General features: G+C 42.5%; 1 protein-coding gene across 1 annotated transcript in view; it reads left to right on the forward strand.

The window, feature by feature from the left end:
• The window catches only part of LOC132888176 (NACHT, LRR and PYD domains-containing protein 12-like), a 48,833-nt gene extending 21,800 nt beyond the window's left edge, over nucleotides 1-27,033 (forward strand). The window contains exons 7-15 of the mRNA XM_060924216.1: nucleotides 5,080-5,134; nucleotides 11,214-11,271; nucleotides 11,473-13,267; nucleotides 18,087-18,260; nucleotides 18,443-18,616; nucleotides 18,710-18,883; nucleotides 18,967-19,140; nucleotides 19,273-19,443; nucleotides 22,426-27,033. Of these exons, the coding sequence (XP_060780199.1) occupies nucleotides 5,080-5,134; nucleotides 11,214-11,271; nucleotides 11,473-13,267; nucleotides 18,087-18,260; nucleotides 18,443-18,616; nucleotides 18,710-18,883; nucleotides 18,967-19,140; nucleotides 19,273-19,443; nucleotides 22,426-22,447 (2,797 nt within the window). The 3' untranslated portion in view covers nucleotides 22,448-27,033. The remainder of the gene's footprint in view (nucleotides 1-5,079; nucleotides 5,135-11,213; nucleotides 11,272-11,472; nucleotides 13,268-18,086; nucleotides 18,261-18,442; nucleotides 18,617-18,709; nucleotides 18,884-18,966; nucleotides 19,141-19,272; nucleotides 19,444-22,425) is intronic.
• The last annotated feature ends 394 nt before the right edge of the window (nucleotides 27,034-27,427 follow it).

A 27,427-nucleotide genomic window follows, 5' to 3' on the forward strand; every position in this document is an offset into this window, starting at 1 on the left:
CAAAATAAACCAATTGATGTGCTAACAGAAACTCCACTTCTTCAGACCACCTAATCATTTATTATTTTCCTAGAAGAGCACATCTCCAAGTACAGGGTGTTTCAAAAAATGAGATATTATTTCAGATGTAAATATCCCAGAAAGTATATAGTCTAGGGGTACTCAATAGGTGTACTCCGGTCTGGATCCGGACCCAAATGCAATGAAATTCGGACCGAGATTAAATTCAATATTCTAATTTCATCATAGTGATCCAAGCAAGATTTAATTGGCGCGTGATTACGTGCTATATCTTTTTTCCTCTACTGGATGCGATTCTGATCATGTATTTACCTCATGCCCAATCCAATGTCCAATCAGCAGATGCGTATAATAACATCACTATGACAACTCAGTGTTACCGCGAGCTCTGCGAGTGTTTTTCCCCACCGCTGTCTGTGGATCACGCAGGTCACCATTCACTACAACACGGGCAGATTTGCGAATGGTACCTGTTTGTTTAGCAAGCAAAAATCATGGCGTGCTCCAAACATGACAAAAAGCGAAAGGTGGATTCCGATAATCGTGAATTTAAGTTAGAGTGGACCGACAAATATGTATTTGTGCTGCCTGCAGGGAGCACGAAACCAATGTGTTTAATTTGTAATGAGACAGTTGCCCTTGTCAAAAGTGGAAACATGAAACATCATTACGAAAAAAAACATGGCTACTTTGAGCAGAAGTACCCACAAAACTCCAAGGTAAGGACCAGAAAGATAAGCCAAATGCAAGCATCATACCAAGCAACACGCAGTGTGATAGTCAGGTCAGCCACACAACAGGAGCGTGCAACTGAAACCTCACTGCGAGTGGCGTGGGTCTTAGGCAAGCACAAAAAAACATCCACTGACGCGGAAATCGTGAAGGAGTGCATGAATGAAGTAGCAATCGCTCTGTTTGAGGGAAATCAAAGAGATGACATACAAAAAATAAATCAAATACCCCTCTCTGATTCCACTGCACTGAGACAAACTGAAGTCCTTGCTGATGTACTGGACCAAATGGAATCTGCTGTTAAAAAGGCTAAATGCATATCATTGGCTTTGGATGAATCCACAGACAACACAGATAATGCCCAATTTCTGGTGTTTGTCAGAGTTTTTGATGAAGAGAAGGGAGAATTCTTTGAAGATGTGTTAGGCCTCACAACCCTTGATGGACACACAAGAGGGGATGACGTTTATGAAGCAGTGATGGAGATGTTGAGAGTCAGAGAGATAGACCTGAAGCATGTTGTTTCAATTGCTACTGATGGAGCCCCAAGTATGACTGGGAGAGACGGGGTTAGTCTCTCATCTCATCTTATTATCTGTAGCCGCTTTATCCTGTTCTACAGGGTCGCAGGCAAGCTGGATCCTATCCCAGCTGACTACGGGCGAAAGGTGGGGTACACCCTGGGCAAGTCGCCAGGTCATCACAGGGCTGACACATAGACACAGACAACCATTCACACTCACATTCACACCTACGCTCAATTTAGAGTCACCAGTTAACCTAACCTGCATGTCTTTGGACTGTGGGGGAAACCGGAGCACCCGGAGGAAACCCACGCGGACATGGGGAGAACATGCAAACTCCACACAGAAAGGCCCTCGCCGGCCACGGGGCTCGAACCCGGACCTTCTTGCTGTGAGGCGACAGCGCTAACCACTACACCACCGTGCCGCCGGACGGGGTTAGTGTCCCGCTTAAAAGCTCATCACCCTGACCTCATAGCATACCACTGTGTCATTCATCAGATGGCTTTGTGTGCCGGCCTTGGAGAGAAGTATTCAGAAGTCATGACAACAGTAATGAGACTTGTCAATTTTTTGAGGGCATCATCTGCTCTGCAGCCTCACTTGCTGCGCTCATTCCTTACAGAGGTTAATGCAGAATTTAATGATTTGCTTCTTCATAACAATGTCAGGTGGCTTAGTAAAGGCAAAGTACTGGAGCGGTTTTGGACACTATGGAAAGAGCTAGAAATGATTCTGTTGGATCAGAAGAGTCCAAAAGCAAAACAATTTGCGGAATTCCTGCAAAACAATGAAAAAATGGAAATTGCTGCATTTCTATCTGACATTACAGTACTTGCCACATCAATGATCTGAATTTGAAGCTCCAGGGCAAAAATAACACGGTTTATTACACCTTTCATGTCAGCGATCCGTGCTTTTCAAAGGAAACTGGAAATATTCAAAAGTGACATACAGGAGGAGGGCCTGCTTCACTTCCCAAAACTGAAAAGTCAAGCTTCAGGAAGACACCATCACAATTATGCTGAATTCCTGGACAAATTGATTGAAAATTTTGAAACTCGCTTTGGAGATTTCACTTTGGGAAAACAAGTCTTACTGTGCATTGAAAATCCATTCCTGGTAAAAAAAAAAAAATATCACAGAATTCTCAACTGAAGGTCTGCCCATGGGCTAGTGCTGCTTCCCTTCAATCAGAGCTGATTGAGCTTCAGGAAAACCTTGCACTGCAGGAATCTGTCTGTGACCCTGCCACCTTTTGGACTAAGATGGTCCCTGGAGCAGGTGTCCCCGTCTTGCAGGAAATGGCCCTTCAAATTCTCACCATGTTCCCTTCAACATACTGTTGTGAGTCTGCTATTTCAACTATGAATATGTTGAAGAACAAATACAGGAGCACACTCACTAATGAACATTTACACCAGTGTCTACGCCTGGCCCTCACACCTTTCATGCCCAAGTTTAAAGAACTGGTGGCACAAAAAAGGTGTCACCTTTCACACTGATATGGACAGAACATATCACATTTTGTGCATAGTTCAATAAACATTTTTGTGGATTTACTGCCTTTTTTGTTCGGAGTTCTAATTTTGGAATTACAACCCCGATTCCAAAAAAGTTGGGACAAAGTACAAATTGTAAATAAAAACGGAATGCAATGATGTGGAAGTTTCAAAATTCCATATTTTATTCAGAATAGAACATAGATGACATATCAAATGTATAAACTGAGAAAATGTATCATTTAAAGAGAAAAATTAGGTGACTTTAAATTTCATGACAACAACACATCTCAAAAAAGTTGGGACAAGGCCATGTTTCCCACTGTGAGACATCCCCTTTTCTCTTTACAACAGTCTGTAAACGTCTGGGGACTGAGGAGACAAGTTGCTCAAGTTTAGGGATAGGAATGTTAACCCATTCTTGTCTAATGTAGGATTCTAGTTGCTCAACTGTCTTAGGTCTTTTTTGTCGTATCTTCCATTTTATGATGCGCCAAATGTTTTCTATGGGTGAAAGATCTGGACTGCAGGCTGGCCAGTTCAGTACCCGGACCCTTCTTCTACACAGCCATGATGCTGTAATTGATGCAGTATGTGGTTTGGCATTGTCATGTTGGAAAATGCAAGGCCTTCCCTGAAAGAGACGTCGTCTGGATGGGAGCATATGTTGCTCTAGAACCTGGATATACCTTTCAGCATTGATGGTGTCTTTCCAGATGTGTAAGCTACCCATGCCACATGCACTAATGCAACCCCATACCATCAGAGATGCAGGCTTCTGAACTGAGCGCTGATAACAACTTGGGACGCCCTTCTCCTCTTTAGTCTGAATGACACGGTGTCCCTGATTTCCATAAAGAACTTCACATTTTGATTCGTCTGACCACAGAACAGTTTTCCACTTTGCCACAGTCCATTTTAAATGAGCCTTGGCCCAGGGAAGACGTCTGCACTTCTGGATCATGTTTAGATACGGCTTCTTCTTTGAACTATAGAGTTTTAGCTGGCAACGGCGGATGGCACGGTGAATTGTGTTCACAGATAATGTTCTCTGGAAATATTCCTGAGCCCATTTTGTGATTTCCAATACAGAAGCATGCCTGTATGTGATGCAGTGCCGTCTAAGGGCCCGAAGATCACGGGCACCCAGTATGGTTTTCCGGCCTTGACCCTTACGCACAGAGATTCTTCCAGATTCTCTGAATCTTTTGATGATATTATGCACTGTAGATGATGATATGTTCAAACTCTTTGCAATTTTACACTGTCGAACTCCTTTCTGATATTGCTTCACTATTTGTCGGCGCAGAATTAGGGGGATTGGTGATCCTCTTCCCATCTTTACTTCTGAGAGCCGCTGCCACTCCAAGATGCTCTTTTAATACCCAGTCATGTTAATGACCTATTGCCAATTGACCTAATGAGTTGCAATTTGGTCCTCCAGCTGTTCCTTTTTTGTACCTTTAACTTTTCCAGCCTCTTATTGCCCCTGTCCCAACTTTTTTGAGATGTGTTGCTGTCATGAAATTTCAAATGAGCCAATATTTGGCATGAAATTTCAAAATGTCTCACTTTCGACATTTGATATGTTGTCTATGTTCTATTGTGAATACAATATCAGTTTTTGAGATTTGTAAATTATTGCATTCCGTTTTTATTTACAATTTGTACTTTGTCCCAACTTTTTTGGAATCGGGGTTGTAAATCGTCACTGTTCCAGACCCTGGACAGATTGGAAATTTGGTGAGTGGACCTTTTGAGTTTCTAATTGAGTACCCCTGGGCTAGGCAAATGAAACTGAACAGGCTTAATGTTGAGCAATATAAGATTTATTCCTCAAAATTTGAATGAGAAATTCAAAGGTATGTGGATTCCATGAACAATTTCACAAATTTTCAATATGTGCGCCGCCTGAGACACAGACGCACAAACATACAGACACACAGACAGTCTTCCTCTTTGAACTTTTTGTGCCATGTCCAAATCTGCATTGCAGTTGGTGCATTTTTAGAGAATTCTCTTATAAATGCACGCTGCACAGTCTTGTTCGACTATGTTCAAGTGTACTCTAACACACAAAACACCTTTTCTTTTCCAGTGAATGGCATTTCTATACCTAAAAAGATAAAAACATTAAACATTAAATTTTGACCTGTTTGCACACATGCTGTTAAAATTTGAGGTCAATTGAATGAGAATTGGCAAAGTTATTAGATTGTGAAATGATATCAAATTTTTTTGAAACACCCTGTATTTCTTTCCATACCTTAACATTAATTTAACTTTGTCTTTAATCAAAGAGACAAACCTGACGTGTCACATCCTTCCACGATGCAGCTGGACGATGGAGTCAAGGTACATATTTCTGTGATTTTATGTGCGTTTGTAAGAGTTTAGGTTTTAGAGGAATTCAGAGTCTTGAATGTATCATGAGTACAGCAATGACTTGTTGTTATATTTTATAAACAATCTTTGAGTAAATTGTGGGTAAATGAGTAAAACACATTGAGTAACCTTAACCAGACAAAACATTTACGCCAGATTTACAAAAGCTTTGTAAATGCTGCTTTTCTTCCTATCCGTGTGTGTTTGTTGATAAATGGCCATCACCTATAGACCCTTTTCACGTGACGTCACGACAAACACGGCCACCATTTTGGACATGTACTACCAGTAGTTTACCACAGCCAGCATTGAGGAATGGCAGCAAAGAAAGTGTTTATTTTCAGCAAGACTTCCATCATGCCACTATATTGTTGTGCACCTGGATGTAGTAACCATCAACAAACAAGGCAAGGGTTATCATTTTATCGGATCCCAGTAGATGCTGACCGACGGAGAAGATGGATAGCGGCATACCAACGCTTGTGTAGTGACCACTTTGTTGGAGGTAAGACAAATAAAATTAGCCAGAAAAGGCATTACATTGCTGTTAACATTCTGTGGCGGCGAGTGTGTAACCAAATAGGCTAAAATAACCCATTGTAACCTCTTTGTTCTTCTGTAGTAGCTATTAGCTAACGACATTAGCTAGCGTTGTGTTCCTTTGCTGTTGGTAGACTGTAGGACAGATCAGAGGCAGTGTCCTACAAACAGCGCTTAATTTGAGGGGGAGCAAGCCGGAGCGCGCTCCGGAACCTCGGGCGTTGGCTCCGGCAGCTATTTACACTGGATCCGGTGATCCGACACCTCTTTTGACCATGTAACAAAAAAAAAATAAAACAAATAATTAAATAAAAAAATGCAAGTTTATTTAGTGTTAATGTCTGATTTTGATATCTGCCTTGTTGGTGATTTCTCTCATGAAACGACATCCACAAAATATCTGCAGATGAACTTAATTTGCAGTGTTATTACAAAACATGCCCAGAAGCGCAGCGCCGCGCCCCCCTCCCCCCCTCTTTTTTTCCGCACCGGAGCCGCTCATCCTCTGCGCTCCGGGACCTCCCACTTTACAAATTAAGCACTGCCTACAAATAAGTGTTCAAAATAAGAGGAACATGTATTTGTCTCTTAAATCCAGGCCGTTCCCTGTAATCTGTAACAACGGTTGGAAAAAGTAATGGCAAATAGTGAGTGCACAAACCATAGAAGGTAAACTGTACACAGCGCCAGGGCAGTGTGATGGTATGTCTACTTTTAGATTGTGTTAGCTTATCAATGAACACACTCGTCACTCGACGAGTTTCACGTCTTTACGACAGATACTTAAATGTGTGTTAGGTATTATTGTTGCAGTCTAAGCAGTCATTGTAGCAGCTAGATGAGCGAGAACCGAAAGGGTCTGTGCCATAAACCGTTATTTCTGTACGGCGTTGCTAATGTGTCGTTACTCTTGTTATTTCTCCCTCTGCTCGCCCTGTAAATGCCCTACGTCGCTGGATAGCGAAGGTGTTTTCTGCATCTCGCTCCTTTTTCTTGTATGTTCTCCGTTTGTCGCCTTCCTCGCATTCAAACCAATTCGAGCTGAAGTCCGCTACATGTCCAAAATGGTGGTCGCGTTTACGAAGGTCACGTGACTGAAAAGGGTCTATACATTGCTGGGTGCTTGCACAACACAGTAGATTTGTGTTTCATGACACCCACAAATCCATAAAAGCCTGTATTCACCGGGTGGAAAGTGCAACGATCACCAAAGACTGGCTCCGCCCTCTTTTTATATGGTGGCATTTCATTGTAAATTAGATGTGAGCACAGGTGGGTCCACCTGCTGTGCATTTCTGCCTGACACACCTCCGACAGTGCCATTGAACCAGCTGCAGGGTTGTCAGCAGGGACGACCCTTTAATCTCGGAACATCTTGAGGTGGTGGAGCAGTGGTGGGGATGTCTCCCTACCACCCCTGCAGCCAGCTCAAAGATCCTTGCTTTCCCCACACCTTGTGCTTTCTTCAGATCCAGAGACAGAAACAGGATGATTCGATTCAAAGATACATCCTAGGATGCACTGGGACACATCATCAGTGGTGTTTCCAGAACCATACAGACTGACCCAGTGATTAAAGTTGTGATGAGCCCCACTGGCACCATTAATACATGCTCAGTACCACCAGTTACGTATGGATTTGCCACACCACTGATACAGCATGTTTGAGCCTTTGAACTCCAGAAAGCTCTATAGAGTCCCCCTGGTAACTAAAAATGTCTGTCTTTGTGGTGTTCTTGTGTTTGGTGAGCCAAAGACAAATATCCCTGGTGGACAGTAATGATATACTATTATGGACATTAAATATGGTGGACAATAAAGATATGTTCTATTCTATTCTCTTCCAACAAGCCTTGGAAAGCCTTCCTCAACTTTGAGCCTGTGGTCCCAAGAGACTTAAGGAACTGCTGGGTGGATATTCCAGTGTAGCCTCTGCACCCAATTTCCACTGATTAGTTGAACGTCCTCCACCCTGCTTGTGAGCATGCAGCTGACAGTTCAGTGTACTTTTCCTTCTATTTTGAAGGCAGCCTCTATTCTCTCTTCCCATGGAACAATTCAGCTGTAATAACTGTCCTAGTAGAGGTGGACCAATGCACTATATCTGGCCGTAGGGAGAGTGTGGTAATCTCTTGTGGGAATGCTTGTGGAAACTGGTGGTAGAGCTCAATGCTCATGTTCCATTCACCTCCTAGTGACAGGAGGGACCACTCCATTGTGCTGCTGTTCTGAGCCTTGCCCCCTTGCCTGACAAACTGGATCAGCCACTGAGATGTTACCAGGCTGACCCTGTTTGCTTCCAGCCTGTGTGTCTCCATGATTTTTGACTAGCTGACACAGTACCCGATTATGATGCCATCCATAACAGCCTTGTGTCAATGCCACCTTGTAGCCAGAAAGGATGTGCTGCAACCTCAGGTTCGGGAAATTGCAGAGTTGCCAGGTCTCCTCTAAGCCAAACCAGAAGTGCAAGTTCTGGGGACTGGGAAGGTTATTGTATGCAGCCCTCATAAGGAAGCTCAACCTCACTTGGGGCATCCTCCACATACCATGATCGGACAGTCAAAGACCTGGGATGTGACAGGCAGTCATGTGCTCATCAGACAGGTTGGCCTTTGTAATGCCTTCAATGGCTTTTCACAGGTTGATCCAACAAAAGTGGAGTTTTCTCACCATTGACTGCCAAGGAGATGTTGTCGTTCCTGATTCCAGATTGAGAGACTGTGGAGCTTGGCTGGTTTTATTTTAATCCGGGCCCATGTTTCCAGCTCCTCAAGCCTTTTCAGGAGTCTGGAGGAGTGTTGGGATGAAACTAGCCTTTGCTTTCTCCCTGCAGCTTCTGCATTTCTTGATCCTTTCAGTTCCCTTCAGGTATGTGAGTCTTTCTTTTATCTGGTTCCACAGGTTTTTCAAACAGTACTTTTCCTGGTCCTTCGTTTTCCTCCATGATTTCCACAAAAGAGATTGCTAATTCATCAGCTGGAGCATTTCTATCTCCCTTCTCCTGTCTACTTGGGAATGGTTCTCCTCTGAAAAGCTTGCATTGCCTTTCTTGATGATTTGACCAAAGATATTCAATTTAGAGGTTAAACTGCCTCTTAGCTTGTTCTGGAGGGTGATCTGAAGGTGCTTGTCAAAGCTTCTCCATTTATCTTTCTCACTGGCATTTGGCTAGTGGATTTTTGGATTAGCTTCTCTGATGATCCTTTTGTGGGTTCCCTGCTTGATGTTTCATATTGATGCTCATACTGTGGGCTGTGATGTTATTGTTGCAAACTCTGCTGGGAAGACTGGTCTTCCTCTCTCTCTCAGGAATTGCAGTGTTGGGATCAGTAGCACTGTGGTGCTCAGCCTGGCTATGATTCCTCCTTGTCTGACCTGATGCTGCAGTGCAAACTTGCATCTGGTTGCTGGCACTGAATTTTGCCTTCCCCTGGTGGATTGGTAGGCCCTGGTAGGTTGTCACTTTGGACTAGTATTGTAGTGAAGACCACCTAAACTGAGATCAAGTCATGACAAAGACCAAAGTGCATTGAGACCAAGACAAGAACAAGACTTTGAGGAATTGAAACAAAGTCAAGACCAAGACAAAAGCAGGGCAAGACCAAGTCAAGACAAGAACTAGACCAGTGTGTGTGAAGGGGGGTAGGAAGGGGGAGGGATGACAGCTGTTAACGGTAACAAAAAATTTTAATTCTCAGTGACTTATGTTGTATTTAAAGCAGGAAATTTTACAGTAAGTCACAGTAATGATATTAACAAAGAAATCAGACAATATACAGTTAATTTAGTGATATTCCTGCACTTGTGGTCTTGACCAGTCTTGAAATAAAATCCTGAATCTTCTATGGTTGAGACTGAAACAAGACCGAGTAAAATTGTGGTCAATTCCAAGACAAGACTGGGCTTCAAAAGTGGTCTCAAGACTGGTCTTGAGACCAAGACCAATCTCAAGTACTACAACCCTACTTTAGACCACCCATAGCTGCATTCTCTCAGGATCCCTTAATCATTCATTATTGTCAATTTGGTTGTTGCTGTGTTATCCGTCCTGATTGGTCCATCCTCCTTCCCGCCTTTCAGTAGACCACCGGGCTGTTTTCATTTTGTTCTGTTTGTTGCTGTTTGAGGGAATCCTTGTAGCAGACATGTCAAAGGCCTGTAGAATGGGTAACTCCTGCCACCAGCCCGGCTTCTCTGGCAGCCCTCCAGTCTTTGCTGGACATCAACTACTTTGTTCACAGTGGTCACTGGTGAGCCAGATTAAGTTTGAGCACAGGTGGGTCCAACTTCGGGGCATTCATGGCCTAATGGCTTCCCCCATGTAGGACCTTCTACTTTTTAAACAGAAGTATTGTTTTCTCTATCCTTTGTCCTCATCCTAAGATTTACCATGATGCCTTCTCCCTGGTGGCACCTCTTGGCCATTCCTTGGTTTCTAGCATTGTCCTTTCCCATTCCTGCACTTGTACCAGGTTTTTCTCAGCTTCCCTTTCTGTTTTTTTTTCTTGTCCCATAACATGAAGAGGCTCTGTCAAGGCAGCTGTACACCTTGTAATACTCACTATAGTGATGTCACTATACAGTATTTCCTAATATACAGTATAGAATGAACAATATGATTTTGTAATCCCACTCTTGTACTCACCCAGGTAGGCTGTATTAGAAATTGGGTTTCTCCAGGATTCTTTGAATAGATAAGAACATTGAACGCTCTGCTACAGGGTTCAGCATAAAACCTTTAAGGGGTCCCTCAAAGGGAATACAGCCAGAGGACTAGCCCCCACTGTAACCCTTGCTGTATAACAGGCGAGAGGCCAAGGGCTATAGAAACGAAAATTGGTGCCACCCAATGCACCTCAAAAGACTGGTTAATACTGGGATGGGAGATGGCCTGGGAAGACCAGGTCCTGGCACAGGAGGGACTTTGACTTGACAGAGGGACTCCTCTGACATATTTTTGTAAAACATATACAGTGTTCTAGCTGTGAGTACCAGAAAGTACCTCCCAGATTTCAAGATATATTTGCCATATTTATCCTTGGGCGGCACGGTGGTGTAGTGGTTAGCGCTGTCGCCTCACAGCAAGAAGGTCCTGGGTTCGAGCCCTGGGGCCGGCGAGGGCCTTTCTGTGTGTTTGCATGTTCTCCCCGTGTCCGCGTGGGTTTCCTCCGGGTGCTCTGGTTTCCCCCACAGTCCAAAGACATGCAGGTTAGGTTAACTGGTGACTCTAAATTGACCGTAGGTGTGAATGTGAGTGTGAATGGTCGTCTGTGTCTATGTGTCAGCCCTGTGATGACCTGGCGACTTGTCCAGGGTGTACCCCGCCTTTCGCCCGTAGTCAGCTGGGATAGGCTCCAGCTTGCCTGCGACCCTGTAGAAGGATAAAGCGGCTAGAGATAATGAGATGAATGAGATGAGATATTTATCCTTATTAATCTGTCATTAATTAAGCCGTTGATTTACATAATTGATTGATTTGGTTAATTCATTAAGTATTTCTGTTTAGCAACTGAGCCCAGATTATCCAGCGATGGAGGATAAGGAGCATCAGAGCAGGACAGGAGGTAAGCTATATAAGATTTATGCATGTATAGAAAAGAAAACGGATAATGAAATCATGATTCTAGTTCATTCATTATATAATTATTGTAATTTCCTTTTATCACCAAGAGAAGACTCTTAATTATTCCAACTTTAAAATTCAAAATTTCAATATGTCTTAAATACTAACAAAAGCCACATTGTTGCTTTCTTTGTCTCTTCAGAATTGGAGCCTGTGTCACAAAGTTTCAAATCCAAACTCTGGAAGAAATTTTCATTGATTAATGAGGGAATCCCAATGTATGGAAACTTAAGACTTCTGAATGAAATCTACACAAACCTCTATATCACATCAGATTGTGAGAGTGGATGTGTCAATGAAGAACATGAGGTCAAATGTATAGAAATGGCACACAGGAGATTACCAACAGAAGAGTCCATCAATTGTAATGACATATTTAAACCCTTACCTGGAGATGAGAAACCCATCAGAACTGTGCTAACAGAAGGCATTGCTGGAATCGGGAAAACGGTCTCTGTGCAGAAGTTTGTTCTGGACTGGGCTGACGGAAAAGCGAATCATGATTTGGACTTCATTTTCCCCTTTAACTTTAGGGAGCTAAATTTTATGAAGGGAAAAAAGCTCAGTGTGTTGGAGCTTCTCCATCGTTTTTTCCCAGAAACCAAAGAACTTAAAGCAGACGATCATCGCAACAAAATCATGTTCATCTTTGATGGCCTGGACGAGTCTCGTTTTACTCTTGATTTTCTAAACAGCAAAAAGTTGACTGCTCTAACAGAGTCTGCTTTAGTAGAGGTGCTGTTAACAAATATTATTAGCGGGAATCTGCTTCCATCTGCATTCCTCTGGATAACATCTCGACCGGCAGCATCCAGTCAGATTCCTCCTACTTATATTGACAGAATAACGGAGGTACGAGGGTTCCTTGACCCTCAGAAAGATGAGTACTTCCAAAAAAGAATCGGTGATCAAATCCTGGCAAATAAAATCATCACACACCTGAAGTCATCACGAAGTCTTTATATTATGTGCCACATGCCAGTCTTCTGTTGGATGGCAGCAACTGTTTTTGAGGGAATTTTCAGTGAAGCAGAAACTGGAGAGGTCCCCAAGACCCTGACTCAAATGTTCACACATTTCCTGATCTTACAGATCAAACGTATATCCCCAAAGTACAAAAAACGTGAAATGGGTCCTGGAGAGATTGCAGACATTGTACTAAAACTGGGAAAGCTGGCATTCCAGCAGCTGGAGAAAGGAAACCTGATCTTCTATGAGGAGGACATCACTGGATGTGACATTGATGTCCAAGAGGCCACGGTGTACTCTGGAGTTTGCACCCAGATCTTTATTGAGGAAGTCGCTTTGCATCTGGGGAAGGTGTACAGCTTTGTCCATCTGAGTGTTCAGGAGCACCTTGCTGCTGTGTATGCATTTCTCTCCTGTATCAATGGAAATCTCTCAGAACAACAAACTCCTCGAATCTTCGGCCTCTCCAGCAAGGCAACACTGTTAGACCTTCTAAAGGCAGCAGTAGACAAGGCCTTACAGAATAAGAATGGACACCTGAACCTTTTCCTTCGTTTCCTGATGGGTCTCTCACTGGAGTCCAATTCAGTTCTCTTACAAGATCTGATGACAGAGACAGGACGCAGTTCTCTGAGCACAAATGCTGCTGTCACTCAAAAGGAAATAACCAAATACATCAAGGAGAAGATTGGAAAGAATACAGAAGTATGCAAATCCATCAATCTGTTCCATTGTCTGAATGAACTGAACGACCAGTCTCTGGTACAGGAAGTTCAAACCTTATTGAGTAAAACAGAAGATAATTGCCTCCATGGAGTCAGACTTTCATCAGTTCAGTGGTCAGCTCTGGCTTTCTTCTTGCTGAACTCAGAAGAGGTGCTGAAACAGTTTATCCTCAAGAAATATGCAGCAACAGAGCACTGTTTGCGGAAACTGTCCTCAGTGGTCACAGCATCTAGAAAAGCTCTGTAAGTTTTTCTGGATTTTTCTGAAATTTTCATTCATGTATGAATCTGTTGGCACCAACAGTATGGAGCCTACGACTTCTAACTTCTAACTCACTAAGGCCATGCAAATATGGTTGGTCAAATTTCAGCACTCTGTTTTTCAGTTTTTGTAGACTGGGCAATTCATACTGATTATAAAACAAAATCCTATTATCTTTAAAATGCAAATCTTATACAACCCCAATTCCAAAAAGGTTGGGATGCTGTGTAAACTGTAAATAAAAACAGAATGCGAAAATCTGCAAATCATGGAAACCCAATATTTCAACGAAAATAGTACAAAGACAACAAATCAGATGTTGAAACTGAGAAATGTTATTGTTTTTTGAAAAATATATGCTTATTTTGAATTTGATGTCAGCAACACATTTCAAAAAAGTTGGGACAGGGGCGTGTTTACCACTGTGTTGCCTCACCTCTAATTTTAACAACACTCCGTAAACGTTTGGGAACTGAGGAGACCAATTGCTATAGTTTTAAAAGAAACTTTGTCCCATTTTTGCCAGATATACAATTTCAGTTGTTCAACAGTTCGGGTCTCCTTTGTCGTATTTTGCGCTTCAAAATGCATCAAATGTTTTAAATGGGAGACAGGTTTGGACTGCTGGCAGGTCAGTTTAGCACCTGGACTCTTTTACTACGGAGCCATGCAGTTTATTAAAATATGTGCAGAAAGCGATTTATCTTCCTGAAAAAACGAAGGCCTTCCCTGAAAAAAGATTTTGTCTGGATGGCAGCATGTTGCTCTGAAACGTGTTTATATCATTCAGCATTAATGATGCCTTCCCAGATGTACAAGCTCCCCGTGTCATGTGCACTAATGCCCCCTCATGCCGTCACAGATGCTGCTTTTGAACTGTGCACTATAACAGGCCCGTAGCCAGCATTGTGGAGGGGGGGGGATCTTTTTTCCCCCAAAAGTGGACTTCATCTGGCCCCCTACTCCCGTACCCCCCAATACACGAGCACACTTCAAATCTTCTAATTTAGACATTTTTTTATTCGTTATAAGTTCTCTGTTGTCTAACTTATTATTGTTATCTTCCTACAACTGTGCTGTGACTTCATTGTCTGTCTCTGTTGCTCACCTCAGTTGTCTGTTGTTGCTCTCTTTCAGTGTCTGTCTCTGTTGTTGCTCTCCTTCATTGTCTGTCTGTTGTTGCTCTCCCCTCCACTGTCTGTCTGTTGTTGCTCTCCTTCATTGTCTGTCTGTTGTTGCTCTCCTTCATTGTCTGTCTGTGTTGTTGCTCTCCTTCATTGTCTGTCTCTGTTGTTGCTCTCCTTCATTGTCTGTCTGTTGTTGCTCTCCTTCATTGTCTGTCTCTGTTGTTGCTCTCCTTCATTGTCTGTCTGTTGTTGCTCTCCCCTCCACTGTCTGTCTGTTGTTGCTCTCCTTCATTGTCTGTCTGTTGTTGCTCTCCTTCATTGTCTGTCTGTTGTTGCTCTCCTTCATTGTCTGTCTGTTGTTGCTCTCCTTCATTGTCTGTCTCTGTTGTTGCTCTCCTTCATTGTCTGTCTCTGTTGTTGCTCTCCTTCATTGTCTGTCTGTTGTTGCTCTCCCCTCCTCTGTCTGTCTGTTGTTGCTCTCCTTCATTGTCTGTTGTTGCTCTCCTTCATTGTCTGTCTGTTGTTGTCTGTCTCTGTTGCTCACTTCAGTTGTTGTTTATGGCATCAGAACACTCCTGATCTGCCCATGCTTTAGCATAAAAAACAACAATTTCTAATTGAGATAAATGTTTCAAGTAATCCTGAGATTGAAATAATATCGCACAGCCCTATAAGGACAATTAATTTAAAATTGCCCAAATGCAGCAATAGTGGGTGTTTTCACACACACTGGTCTGAACATTTTCATTTTTCAGCTAGTGCACACGTTTCTTTTCACTCTGATCCAAATGCCAAACCGCTGACAGGGCGTCATGTTACCATGATGCCATGTTACCATGACGACTGAAAAACACGTGCTCTTAAAGTCTCGCATTTTACTGTCTTCACACCACAGCTCCGATTTCCCAAGCTGAAAAAAAAAATAAAAGCAGCCCCAGGTCCGACGCTACTAGTACCTAGCCATCGAGCCACCTAACTCATCTCTGTGTGTGCGTGTCACTGACACACATAGACTGACGGACGGGCTGACGCTACCCCCCACCCCCACTGATCACTCTGACAGATCGATCTACCACTACTGTTGTAAACAAAAGAAAAACAAAGTCCTGCACTCAGCACCTTACCCATTTTGGCCCTTTTTTGGAACATGGCACCAATATTTTGGGACAAAGTAGCAGCAGATTTCTTGCGTTTTTTGTCTTTATCTTCTTTTATAGAGGGCTACTGCGTGACGTCACCGTACCGCGAGATTGTGCTAGGGCGCCATATTGGAAGACCAAGTACATGCATGCATACATACTCACAATATAAAACAAAGTACGAGCGAGAGTAAAGTGACACGATGGCTGATAATTCTGGTTATGTGAGTACATTACCAGCTGCAGAAAGGGCACGGTATGTGGAGAAACTGGCTGTGATTGATGGGTTTGACCCATATGATAAGACTCGGGGCAAGGGAGAGTGGATTTTTTTTTTATTTCATAATTTATTTTTAATTTACTACTTATCTGTTTTTATTTATATATATATATTTGAATTATTTGGACATGGGGAAAAACTATATTTAAAATCCAAAGAGGGATGGAGGGAGGAAAATTAAAACAAAAGAAAGAAATGAAATATAGAGTAGAGAATATTTGATAAAAATTAAGGATGTTTTTATTCAGTAAACATTTAAAAAAATGTTCTACAACACTCTAGCCTAGTGACTTACCAGTAACAAAATAGACTTGAAGTATTCAGATCCGCTCTGCATAAAGCAGCTAAATCCTCTCTCTGTCTCCTGGCAGAAAGCTCCTTGGTTTGCTTGTGTCTCAATCACAGCTGGTATTCTGTAGAAAGACTTCTTTTCACCTTTCCCATCAGCTTTGTTAGAACCCTAACACAGCACAAAAGTTTACCATTGTAGGTTTATGATGAACCAAGTGCCTCGTGGGTTCACATACCGCGCGCTGCCGTTATTTCCCCCAAATCACGAGTTTGTTGGTCTTCCAATATGGCGCAGGGTTTGTTTACTTCCGGTTTCAGGTGACGTCAGTGAAAGGGGTCTAATGGGGGCATTACCGCCACCCACTGGATTGGGGTGTAAAGCAGTCTGAACAAAACGTGTAAACATAAACATAGGAGAAATGAACCCGTTTTTCTAACTCGTCCTCACTTAGTCTACTTTTCTTTTTTGATTAGTCTGGATTTGATATTGTAAATTTAAATGTGAATCAATGTATATTCATCAGACATGAACAAATGAATAAATCTTGAGTAATCTTGAGGGGCGTGTGTGTCAGGGGGGGATCGAACGAACCCTCCGATCCCCCCTGGCTACGGGCCAGTATAACAAGTCATATGGTCCCTCTCCTCTTTAGCCTGGAGGACGTGGTGTCCATGGTTTCAAAAAAGAATTTCTACTTTCGATACATTAGACCTCAGGACAGTTTTTCACTTTGCCTCAGTCTATCGTAAAAGAGCTCGGGCCCAGAGAAGGGTACGGTGTTTCTGGATATTGTTTATATCTGGTTTTAACTTGCATTTGTGGATGCAGTAATTAAGTGTTTTCACAGACGATGGTTTTCTGAAGTGTTCCTGAGCCCATACAGTGATTTCCACTACAGACACGTGTCTGCTTTTAATGCAGTGTCTCTCGAGGGCCTGAAGATCACAGGCATCCAATGTCAGTTTTCAGCCTTGTCTCTTGCATACAGAGATTGCTCCAGATTCTCTGAATCTTTTAATGATATTATGGACTATAGATGATGTGATCCCCAAATTCTTTGCAGTTTTACATTGAGGAACATTATTCTTAAATTGTTCCCCTGTTTGCCCATGCAGTCTTTTACAGAGCGGTGAACCCCTCCCCAACTTTACTTCTGAGAGACTCCGCCTCTCTGGGATCCTCTTTTTTATACCCAGTCATCTGACTGACCTGTTGCCAATTAACCAAATTAGGGTTTGTTTTTTTGTTTTGTTTTTTAGCATTACACAACTTTCAATCTTGTGTTGCACCATCCCAACTTTTCTGAAACGTATTCCTGACATCAGATTCAAAATGAGCATATATTTAAAAAAATAATAATAATAATAAATAAGTACAATTTCACAGTTTAAACATTTGATATGTTGTCTTTGTACTATCCATCCGTCCATCCATTATCTGTAACCGCTTTTGCTGTGCAGGGTCACGGGCAAGCTGGAGCCTATCCCAGCTGACTATAGGTGGGAGGCAGGATACACCCTGGACAAGTCACCAGGTCATTGCAGTGTCTTTGTACTATTTTCATTGAAATATAGGGTCTCCATGATTTGCAAATCTTCATATTCTGTTTTTATTTATGTTTTACAGTGTCCCAACTTTTTTGGAATTGGGGTTGTATGTAATGTAGCAATGCATGGTTTTATCCGATATTAAAATGATTTTAAAAGGCCCACCGTGTAGCATTCAGTTCATGACAACTAAGCGAATGCCCTTCCTTTACCACTTACGGAAACACAACTATTCATAGTTCCAGGTGATTTATAGACTCATGAAATCATGCGTATGAATACTATATTCTGTTTCTGCTAATAGATCCACTTAAATCCTACATAGTGGACCTTTTTAAAATCAAGTTTTAAGGTGACTTTAAATCTAAATACTTAAGGACATGTGTTGCTTTTTTTTTTTTTTTTTTTGCTGCAGGCTGTGTGATTGTAATCTCACAAAGCACAGTGGTGAAATTCTGGCCAAAGCTCTCAGCTCAGACTGTTCATGTCTGCAAGAGCTGGACGTGAGTGAAAATAAATTACAGGATTCAGGATTCAGACTGCTTTCTACTGGGCTGAAGAGTCCAAAATGTAAATTGGAGGTCCTCAGGTAAGAGCTTGGTTTTCTTATTGTGTAAATCAGATCAAGCAGTGAGTGACAAAAAGGAACAGAGTTTGCACTAAAAGTCAGAGAAAAAAGATGTAAACAGGCCGGTAACAGGCTGGAGAACCCTAGTGCTGCTGTATGATGGTAATTGATTGGAAACCGATACTACCCTGTTTCTCTTTCAGACTTGGTGATTGTGGTCTCACAGAGAAAAGCTGTGCGCTTCTCGCTTCAGTTCTTACCTCTGAGTCGACACGTCTGAAGGAGCTGCGTCTCAGCCGCAATAAACTGCAGGATTCGGGAGTGAAGCAGCTTTCAGACGCCCTGAAGAACCCACACTGTAAACTAGAGATACTGAGGTGAGAATGCTCCGTCATGTCAAAACAAACCAAGCCCCATCAGTAGTAGAGTGCCAAAACTTTTGTTCACAGTGTATTTTCTTTTCTCTGTAGGCTGAATACGTGCAGCTTTACAGAGGAAGGCTTTACTGCTTTGATTTCAGCACTGAGGTCGAACCCTTCTCACCTGAGAGCACTGGATGTGGGGGGAAATACAGCAGGACAGACAGGAGCCGACCTGCTCTCTGATCTGTTAAAGGAACCAAGCTGTAAACTGGAGAAGCTAAAGTAATGTCAACACAAATTAATTACATCAGGTGTGTGTTCTGAGTGATAAATACCGACAGGAATTTTTTTTATTTTCTCTACAGCTTGTCTGAATGTGGCATTACACAGGAAGGTGGCGATCATCTGATTTCAGCTCTGATCTCAAACCCCTCTCACCTCAGAGAACTGGATCTGGGTGGGAATAAAATCGGAGCCCCGGGCATAAAATTAATCTCTGATTTCCTGAAGAACGAACACTGCAAACTGGAGACATTAAAGTGAGATTTTCATGTCTTTTCCATCTGCGTGGCACGTTATTAAAGATTTAAAACAGAATCTCGCACCATGTTTTAGACCCAAGTGCTGCAACAGACGCATGAATTTATGAACTTTGTCCTTTTCTCCTGCAGGTTGCACGATTGTAACGTTACAGAAGAAGGCTGTGTCTCTCTCACTGCAGCTCTGAGTCCAGATTCACACCTGAGAGAGCTCGATCTGCGCTCGAATCATTTAGGAGAACGGGGACAGAAGCTGCTCTCTGATATAAAGAATGATGGAAAGTACAAACTGGAGATGTTGAAGTGAGTTACTGATTTATTAACTGCTACAAAACATTTCCCAAACAATATATTAATAATAATCAGCACCACGGTGGTATAGGGCGGCATGGTGGTGTAGTGGTTAGCGCTGTTGCCTCACAGCAAGAAGGTCCGGGTTCGAGCCCCGTGGCTGGCGAGGGCCTTTCTGTGCGGAGTTTGCATGTTCTCCCCGTGTCCGCGTGGGTTTCCTCCGGGTGCTCCGGTTTCCCCCACAGTCCAAAGACATGCAGGTTAGGTTAACTGGTGACTCTAAATTGACCGTAGTGGGATAGGCTCCAGCTTGCCCGCGACCCTGTAGAACAGGATAAAGCGGCTAGAGATAATGAGATGAGATGGGCGCCACGGTGGTGTGATGTGGCTCAGTGCAACACGAAGTTACTGTTATGACCCTGAAGCTGATTAAATTTCTCAAACAGCACACCCCCAAGTGCTTTATTCTACTTATACCACAGCAAACAATCACAATTTTTAATTTATCAATAAGCACTTCATATTTTTAACCTTTTATAGTGGTGCTTGAAAGTTTGTGAACCCTTTAGAATTTTCTATATTTCTGCATACATATGACCTAAAACATCATCAGATTTTCACACACGTCCTAAAAGTAGATAAAGAGAACCCAGTTAAACAAATAACTCATCTCATCTCATTATCTCTAGCCGCTTTATCCTGTTCTACAGGGTCACAGGCAAGCTGGAGCCTATCCCAGCTGACTACGGGCAAAAGGCGGGGTACACCCTGGACAAGTCGCCAGGTCATCACAGGGCTGACACATAGACACAGACAACCATTCACACTCACACCTATGGTCAATTTAGAGTCACCAGTTAACCTAACCTGCATGTCTTTGGACTGTGGGGGAAACCGGAGCACCCGGAGGAAACCCACGCGGACACGGGGAGAACATGCAAACTCCACACAGAAAGGCCCTCGCCGGCCACGGGGCTCGAACCCGGACCATCTTGCTGTGAGGCGACAGCGCTAACCACTACACCACCGTACCACCCAAACAAATAAGACAAAAATATTATACTTGGTCATTTATTTATTGAGGAAAATTATCCAATATTACATATCTGTGAGTGGCAAAAGTATGTGAACCTTTGCTTTCAGTATCTGGTGTGACCCCCTTGTGCAGCAATAACTGCAACTAAACATTTGCGGTAACTGTTGATCAGTCCTGCACACCGGCTTGGAGGAATTTTAGCCCGTTCCTCCGTACAGAACAGCTTCAACTCTGGGATGTTGGTGGGTTTCCTCACATGAACTGCTCACTTCAGGTCCTTCCACAACATTTCCATTGGATTAAGGTCAGGACTTTGACTTGGCCATTCCAAAACGTTAACTTTATTCTTCTTTAACCATTCTTTGGTAAAACGACTTGTGTGCTTAGGGTCGTTGTCTTGCTGCATGACCCACCTTCTCTTGAGATTCAGTTCATGGACAGATGTCCTGACATTTTCCTTTAGAATTCGCTGGCATAATTCAGAATTCATTGTTCCATCAATGATGGCAAGCCGTCCTGGCCCAGATGCAGCAAAACAGGCCCAAACCATGATACTACCACCACCATGTTTCACAGATGGGATAAGGTTCTTATGCTGGAATGCAGTGTTTTCCTTTCTCCAAACGTAACGCTTCTCATTTAAACCAAAATGTTCTATTTTGGTCTCATCCGTCCACAAAACATTTTTCCAATAGCCTTCTGGCTTGTCCACGTGATCTTTAGCAAACTGCAGACGAGCAGCAATGTTCTTTTTGGAGAGCAGTGGTTTTCTCCTTACAACCCTTCCATGCACACCATTGTTGTTCAGTGTTCTCCTGATGGTGGACTCATGAACATTAACATTAGCCAATGTGAGAGAGGCCTTCAGTTGCTTATGTTACCCTGGGGTCCTTTGTGACCTCGCCGACTATTACACGCATTGCTCTTGAAGTGATCTTTGTTGGTGGACCACTCCTGGGGAGGGTAACAATGGTCTTGAATTTCCTCCATTTGTACACAGTCTGTCTGACTGTGGATTGGTGGAGTCCAAACTCTTTAGAGATGGTTTTGTAACCTTTTCCAGTCTGATGAGCATCAACAACGCTTTTTCTGAGGTCCTCAGAAATCTCCTTTGTTCGTGCCATGATACACTTCCATAAACATGTGTTGTGAAGATCAGATTTTGATAGATCCCTGTTCTTTAAATAAAACAGGGTGCCCACTCACACCTGATTGTCATCCCATTGATTGAAACCACCTGACTAATTTCACCTTCAAATTAACTGCTAATTCTAGAGGTTCACATACTTTTGCCACTCACAGATATGTAATATTGGATCATTTTCCTCAATAAATAAATGACCAAGTGTAATATTTTTGTCTCATTTGTTTAACTGGGTTCTCTTTATCTACTTTTAGGACTTGTGTGAAAATCTGATGTTGTTTTCGGTCATTTTTATGCAGAAATATAGAAAATTCTAAAGGGTTCACAAACTTTCAAGCACCACTGTATAGTTGCATTTAATGTTCATGAACCCAGTTGTTTGCTGTTATCACTGGCGTTCTAGCAGCTATAAACGGTTCCCTTCTCTCAAAAATCGCAGCTTGTCATGTTCCTGAGAAACTGCAAAGCGTAAACTCCTCTGTCCTGGAGATTTTAGAAAACTTGGTTACAGCTTCACCTCTGACTGTTGCAAAGCTCTGACACTGGAGACTCCTTCCATACAGAAAACTTCACCATGTCACTGATAACACATGATTTTAACCGATTTATGTGGAGCATCCGCTGTCCAAGTCTCTGTGAATGAGCTGTTACTATGGAAACGGTAATGTATGAGAAGGAATGCATGAATAGGAACCTGCGCTACTGTCAGAGCTGCTATTATAGACCAATCAGAATCCAGGATTTGGCAGTGCTTTGTGCATAAATTTATATAACGCAGATGGATGTCTAATAGTTCTCTTTAATTTTCTTGCAGGCTGGGGGATCTTCAGACCTGACATGGTGTAAGGATGAAGTCTCGTGGAGATAACAGCTCACACTGTTACCACATTCTCACACTTTCTCGGTCATCCATCATTCCTGACACACCTGCTTTGGACTTTCCAGCTTTTTTGGCAGATGAGAAATCTAGCTAATTTTTCCACCTTTAATCAGTTACTAATCAGGCAAACTTAGGTGTTTAAGTAGTGTTTATTGTTGGCATCTAAATCAACAGAATGCCTTGAGAATCATAAAGAAGCTAGAAATGGAGCAAATACAATACAGCTATCGTATAAAACCTCACGACTGATTGTGCTGTTGATTGTAGATTTGTGAGTTTATTGCGAGTGAGAGGGTTTGAGTTTTAGCTTCATAAAGACATTTGGATGTACAGTAATGATGGTAAAGTGCCATTAATGTGCTGTGTTCAGTGTTAAGTGTGCTGATTGCTAGTTAGCAAGTATGACGTAAGAGCTCTGACAGGGAAAATACATGTGAACGAATGTCTGGTGTGTTTCACATGTATTTTCTCACATTTCATGTTCTCTTATTTGTGAGATTAGATTAGATCTAGGGCGGCACGGTGGTGTAGTGGTTAGCACTGTTGCCTCACAGCAAGAAGGTCCTGGGTTCGAGCCCAGTGGCTGATGGGGGCCTTTCTGTGCGGAGTTTGCATGTTCTCCCCGTGTCCGCATGGGTTTCCTCCGGGTGCTCCGGTTTCCCCCATAGTCCAAGGACATGCAGGTTAGGATAATTGGTGGCTCTAAGTTGAACGTAGGTGTGAATGTGGGTGTGAATGGTTGTTTATCTCTGTGTGTCAGCCCTGCAATGACCTGGCGTCTTGTCCAGGGTGTACCCCACCTCTCGCCCATAGTCGGCTGGGATAGGCTCCAGCTTGCCTGCGACCCTGTAGAACAGGATAAGCGGCTACAGATAATGGATGGATGGATGGATGGATTAGATCTAGTTCCAAGTGTAAGTGGAGTGCAGCTGCCACACAATGTCAGAAGCCTCATGTTAGCAAAGCCACCAGTTGTGCAGAAGCCTCCAGCTGGTTGGGCAGAAGATAGACAAAGTCCTATTCTGGAAGAAAGCCTGCAGTTGTGCAGAAGCCCCAGCTTGGGCAGAGGTCAGAGCTTGGGCATGTTGGTCAAAAGGTTTTAGGTGGACGAGGATCAATACTGAGCAAAATTCTCCTGCTGGCTAAAGACCTGTGCTGGTCCTCTGGTTGGTTAGCCATGTTGAGCAGAAGTCCATGGCTAGGGAGATGCCCGAGAGTGGACAGAATCCCGAGGATGGACAGAAGCTTCTGGTTGGTCTGATGCATGAGGATGTACAAAAGCTCCTAACTGATCAGAAGCTCCAGGTTGGGCAGAGGTCAGAGCTTGGGCATGTTGGTCAAAAGGTTCGATCTTGGGCAAAATTCTCTTGGTGGCTAAAGACCTGTGCTGGTCCTCTGTTTGGTTAGCCATGTTGAGCAGAAGTTCATGGCTAAGGAGATGTCTGAGGGTGGGCAGAATCCCGAGGTTAGACAGAGGCTCATGATTGGTCAGATGACTGAGGTTGGGCAGAAACTGTTGGTTGGTCAGAAGCTCATAGTTGAGCTGATGCGTGAGGATGGGTGGAAGCCCGAGTTTGCCTTCTGCTGGCTAAAGCCCTACCTGGGGAGAAGCGCTAAGTTGACATTGGGCATCCAAACCAACACCTGTACCTGGTCGGTCAGATTCCTGAGGTTGATCTGAAGCTGATTAAAAGACTTTGCCAGGTTGAAATTAAAATCTCTCTTTCTCTCTCTGGATAGCTTCTGTTGTGAGGATTTGCCTCAAAAAGATGTGAAGAAAAACCCTGAGGCCAATTTGTTTCTTTTATAGGAGAAAAAGTTTATTGAAATGATATGCAGTAGCAGCTTAGTGGATTTAAAAACTAACATTCTGAGCTGGCTGATGGAGTCCTGACACATGGCTGGAGATAACGGACTTTAAACTGGAGGAAACAGAAAATAAATAGACCTGATTTCTTCGGTCTTGCACAGTAAATGATAGAAAAGCAGTAGGAATTAAAGAGAAAAAATAGTTTCCACCAAAATCTAATTCAGAGTTTAATCTGCTTGCTCATAATGTGATTTCAGAATAACAGTGAAAAATCACAAATCGTTAGCTTTTAGATAAATAAACACCAAAATCAGGTGTAAAATAATAAACCAATATCATGTAAATGAAGTACTACATTTTATCATGTGCTGTATAGTGTACTTATAAATCAGTTATGGAGGTGAATCCCATCTTTGTCATTATTACTATGATCTCACATCTAGATTTTACCAATAGAGTATCTACGATATGTAAAGACAATACATAAGACATAAAAATCTTATAACAGCAGTCTGTCAGAGTCGACTAACGTCATAAAGAGGCCATCCTTAAACAAAAATCCGTTTCCTGTCCACCAGGTGAGCAAAAAAAATTTCAGTCAGGAGGGAGGGATTTTTTTTACTATATGGATGGATAAGAAATCGCAATGCTGTGTTTGCTTTTTCTTTCAGTACTTTATTACAAAAGCAGACACATTTAATAAAATATGACGGTTTAATCAACTGAAACTTGTACAAAAACACGGACTTTTTGTAGTTCTAAATCGACCGTTAGGCCTAGTTCGGATGAAATTACACTATTAAAATGATCACTGAATGATTTGTTTTTCTGAATCTTTACTATTTTGTTCGCCAGAATACCATTTTGCGATTTCACACTTGAGCAAATGTTTGAAAACTCCAGATCTCCTTCCTTCATGGTGGCTGCCATTTTTTTGTGCCACACGGCGCATGCACAGAGCTGATTCGATTCTATATTCTGCGCGGAATGCAGGGCTTTCCACAAGCGCCGGCCGCCGGCCATACAGCCGACTACACAATTAAGTCCAGCCGGCTACTTTAATGACTATTATTTTTGTAGCCCACAGGCTCTAAATATTAATTTTCGATTTTAATAAAATTAAAAGTTTATCTAACGGACTGACAATAATGTCAAACTGAACCGCACTCATTTAAGTTGTGAATCGCGCTGTTTGTACCGATAATAACCACAAATTCCCCGCCGACTTCGTTGATCAAGGGAGAGTAACTCATCCGCGGCCCCGACATGCGGTGTGTGCGCGCGCACTCGGCGGAGGCAGTAGTGTGTCGGGGCTGTCGGAGGCGACATCGGAGGGAACAGAAGCAGAGATAACGCTTATTTTGTCTCCGGTAAACCAGTCTTCTCTCGTTCAATTACGTGCTGGCATCAAAAGACACCGTTGGTTGTAAATGAAACCAAACTGAGTGGTTGGAGTGTATTTTCATACACAAATGGAGAAATGTTCGCTGAGTGTGTAATTGTGTAGCCCCACTGCAGACCGCTGTCGTTGTTAATTCATAGCATGCTCAGCTGCGTGAATGTGTCATGCACCGAAAATAAGAGATTTACAAGCCAGGAACGCCTCATGATGCAATACGCAAGAAAAGAAAGAAGATTTACTGCCATTTTACTTTGTATTTGAGTAAAGTGAATAAATAAATGGTCTGTGGAAAATACATTTAATCCTGGGAACTGCGTGCACAGGAGTTTATTTTGTGTTTACCCCCCCGGCTGGCTACTTATTTGTCATGGCTGGCGAGTATGAGCCTTAGTGGAAAGCCCTGGGAATGCGGAAATGTCAAGTTCGATTTTAGATTGACGAACCCGAAAAAATGTCGAAAAACCGGCGTTAAAAAAAAAATTTCAACCGCACAAACGGCACTCACCCGGCCGGTGGACCGGAAACAGAACATTTTTTAATAATGGCCAGATGTAAAATAAAATGATGCATGCATTCATTCTTAATGTACAAACATATATTTCTGTGTTGTGTAACTGTATATTCCTCAGTGATGTAGTTTGTGTTTTGCTGATATAAAATCTGTAAGTGCATGTCTGTATAACTTCTCAGCTTTGACTTTATCATCCCAACTGCATGTTTATCAAAATTTCAGTACTATACCACTGCTTATTTATGCATGATGGGCTCGTTTGACAAAAAAAAAAAAAGTACGTAAATGCAGGGTAAAATGATTTGCAGTAAATCTAACAGCCAGTTGCAGAGTTGTTAACGAACTCATAACGATGATGTACATCTTTTGTGGAAGAATTTCTTCTCTACAATGGTAGAACCTTTGGCTAAAGCTAGCAAGTAGTCTGTAGTTAATTGAGATCTAAATTGGAGTTAAATTCGTAGTGAGAATGACGAGTGTCGATGTTTGTTCAGTCAGAGCTCAATGCTAACAGCTGATGAGGACGAGTGAAGAGTGGTGGGATCTGACAGTGAAGATTAGCTTTGTTCGCTATGCGAAGTGTTTCTATTCGCTGTGGTTGTAGTTTATTTTCTATCCAAACTCTACTTGTGCTGATATTTCAAGATGTTTCTTTGCTTCCACTGCAGTTCTTTTTTTTTTAACCAGCAAAAGCCTTAAAGTGTGAAAAGGGCCCCGTATTTCTGTTTTACACTCTATATATTACTGTTTATCTGTTCTATCTCTCATCTATGGCATGATATGTTCAGTGGTAATAAATAAACTAAAACACACACTTCACTCTGTATTTGATCTTATTTACTGGAGATGGATGAATAAGATAATGAACGGATGAATCTGTGGGATGTGTTGAAACCATGGAGGCATGAAAAGATCAGTTTCTAACGTCTCGGTGCCAGAAACCACAGCACACCTTCAGAGGACTTGTGGAGTCCGTCCTTCATCAGAGCCATTTTGGTGGCACAAGGGGGACATTTTGTGTGTAATATTATACACTCACTGGCCACTTTATTTGGTACACCCATACAAATCAAGAGCTTCAGTTAATGTTAACAATATTCAAACATCAGAATGGGGGAAAAAATATGATCTCAAAGTGTGACTTCCTGTCACTGTGGTATGGGTGTTGGTTTGAGTCAGATGGTGGTTGGTGGTTTGAGTATTTCAGAAACTG

Source organism: Neoarius graeffei, chromosome 6 (assembly GCF_027579695.1).
Source record: "Neoarius graeffei isolate fNeoGra1 chromosome 6, fNeoGra1.pri, whole genome shotgun sequence".
Lineage (NCBI taxonomy): Eukaryota > Metazoa > Chordata > Actinopteri > Siluriformes > Ariidae > Neoarius > Neoarius graeffei.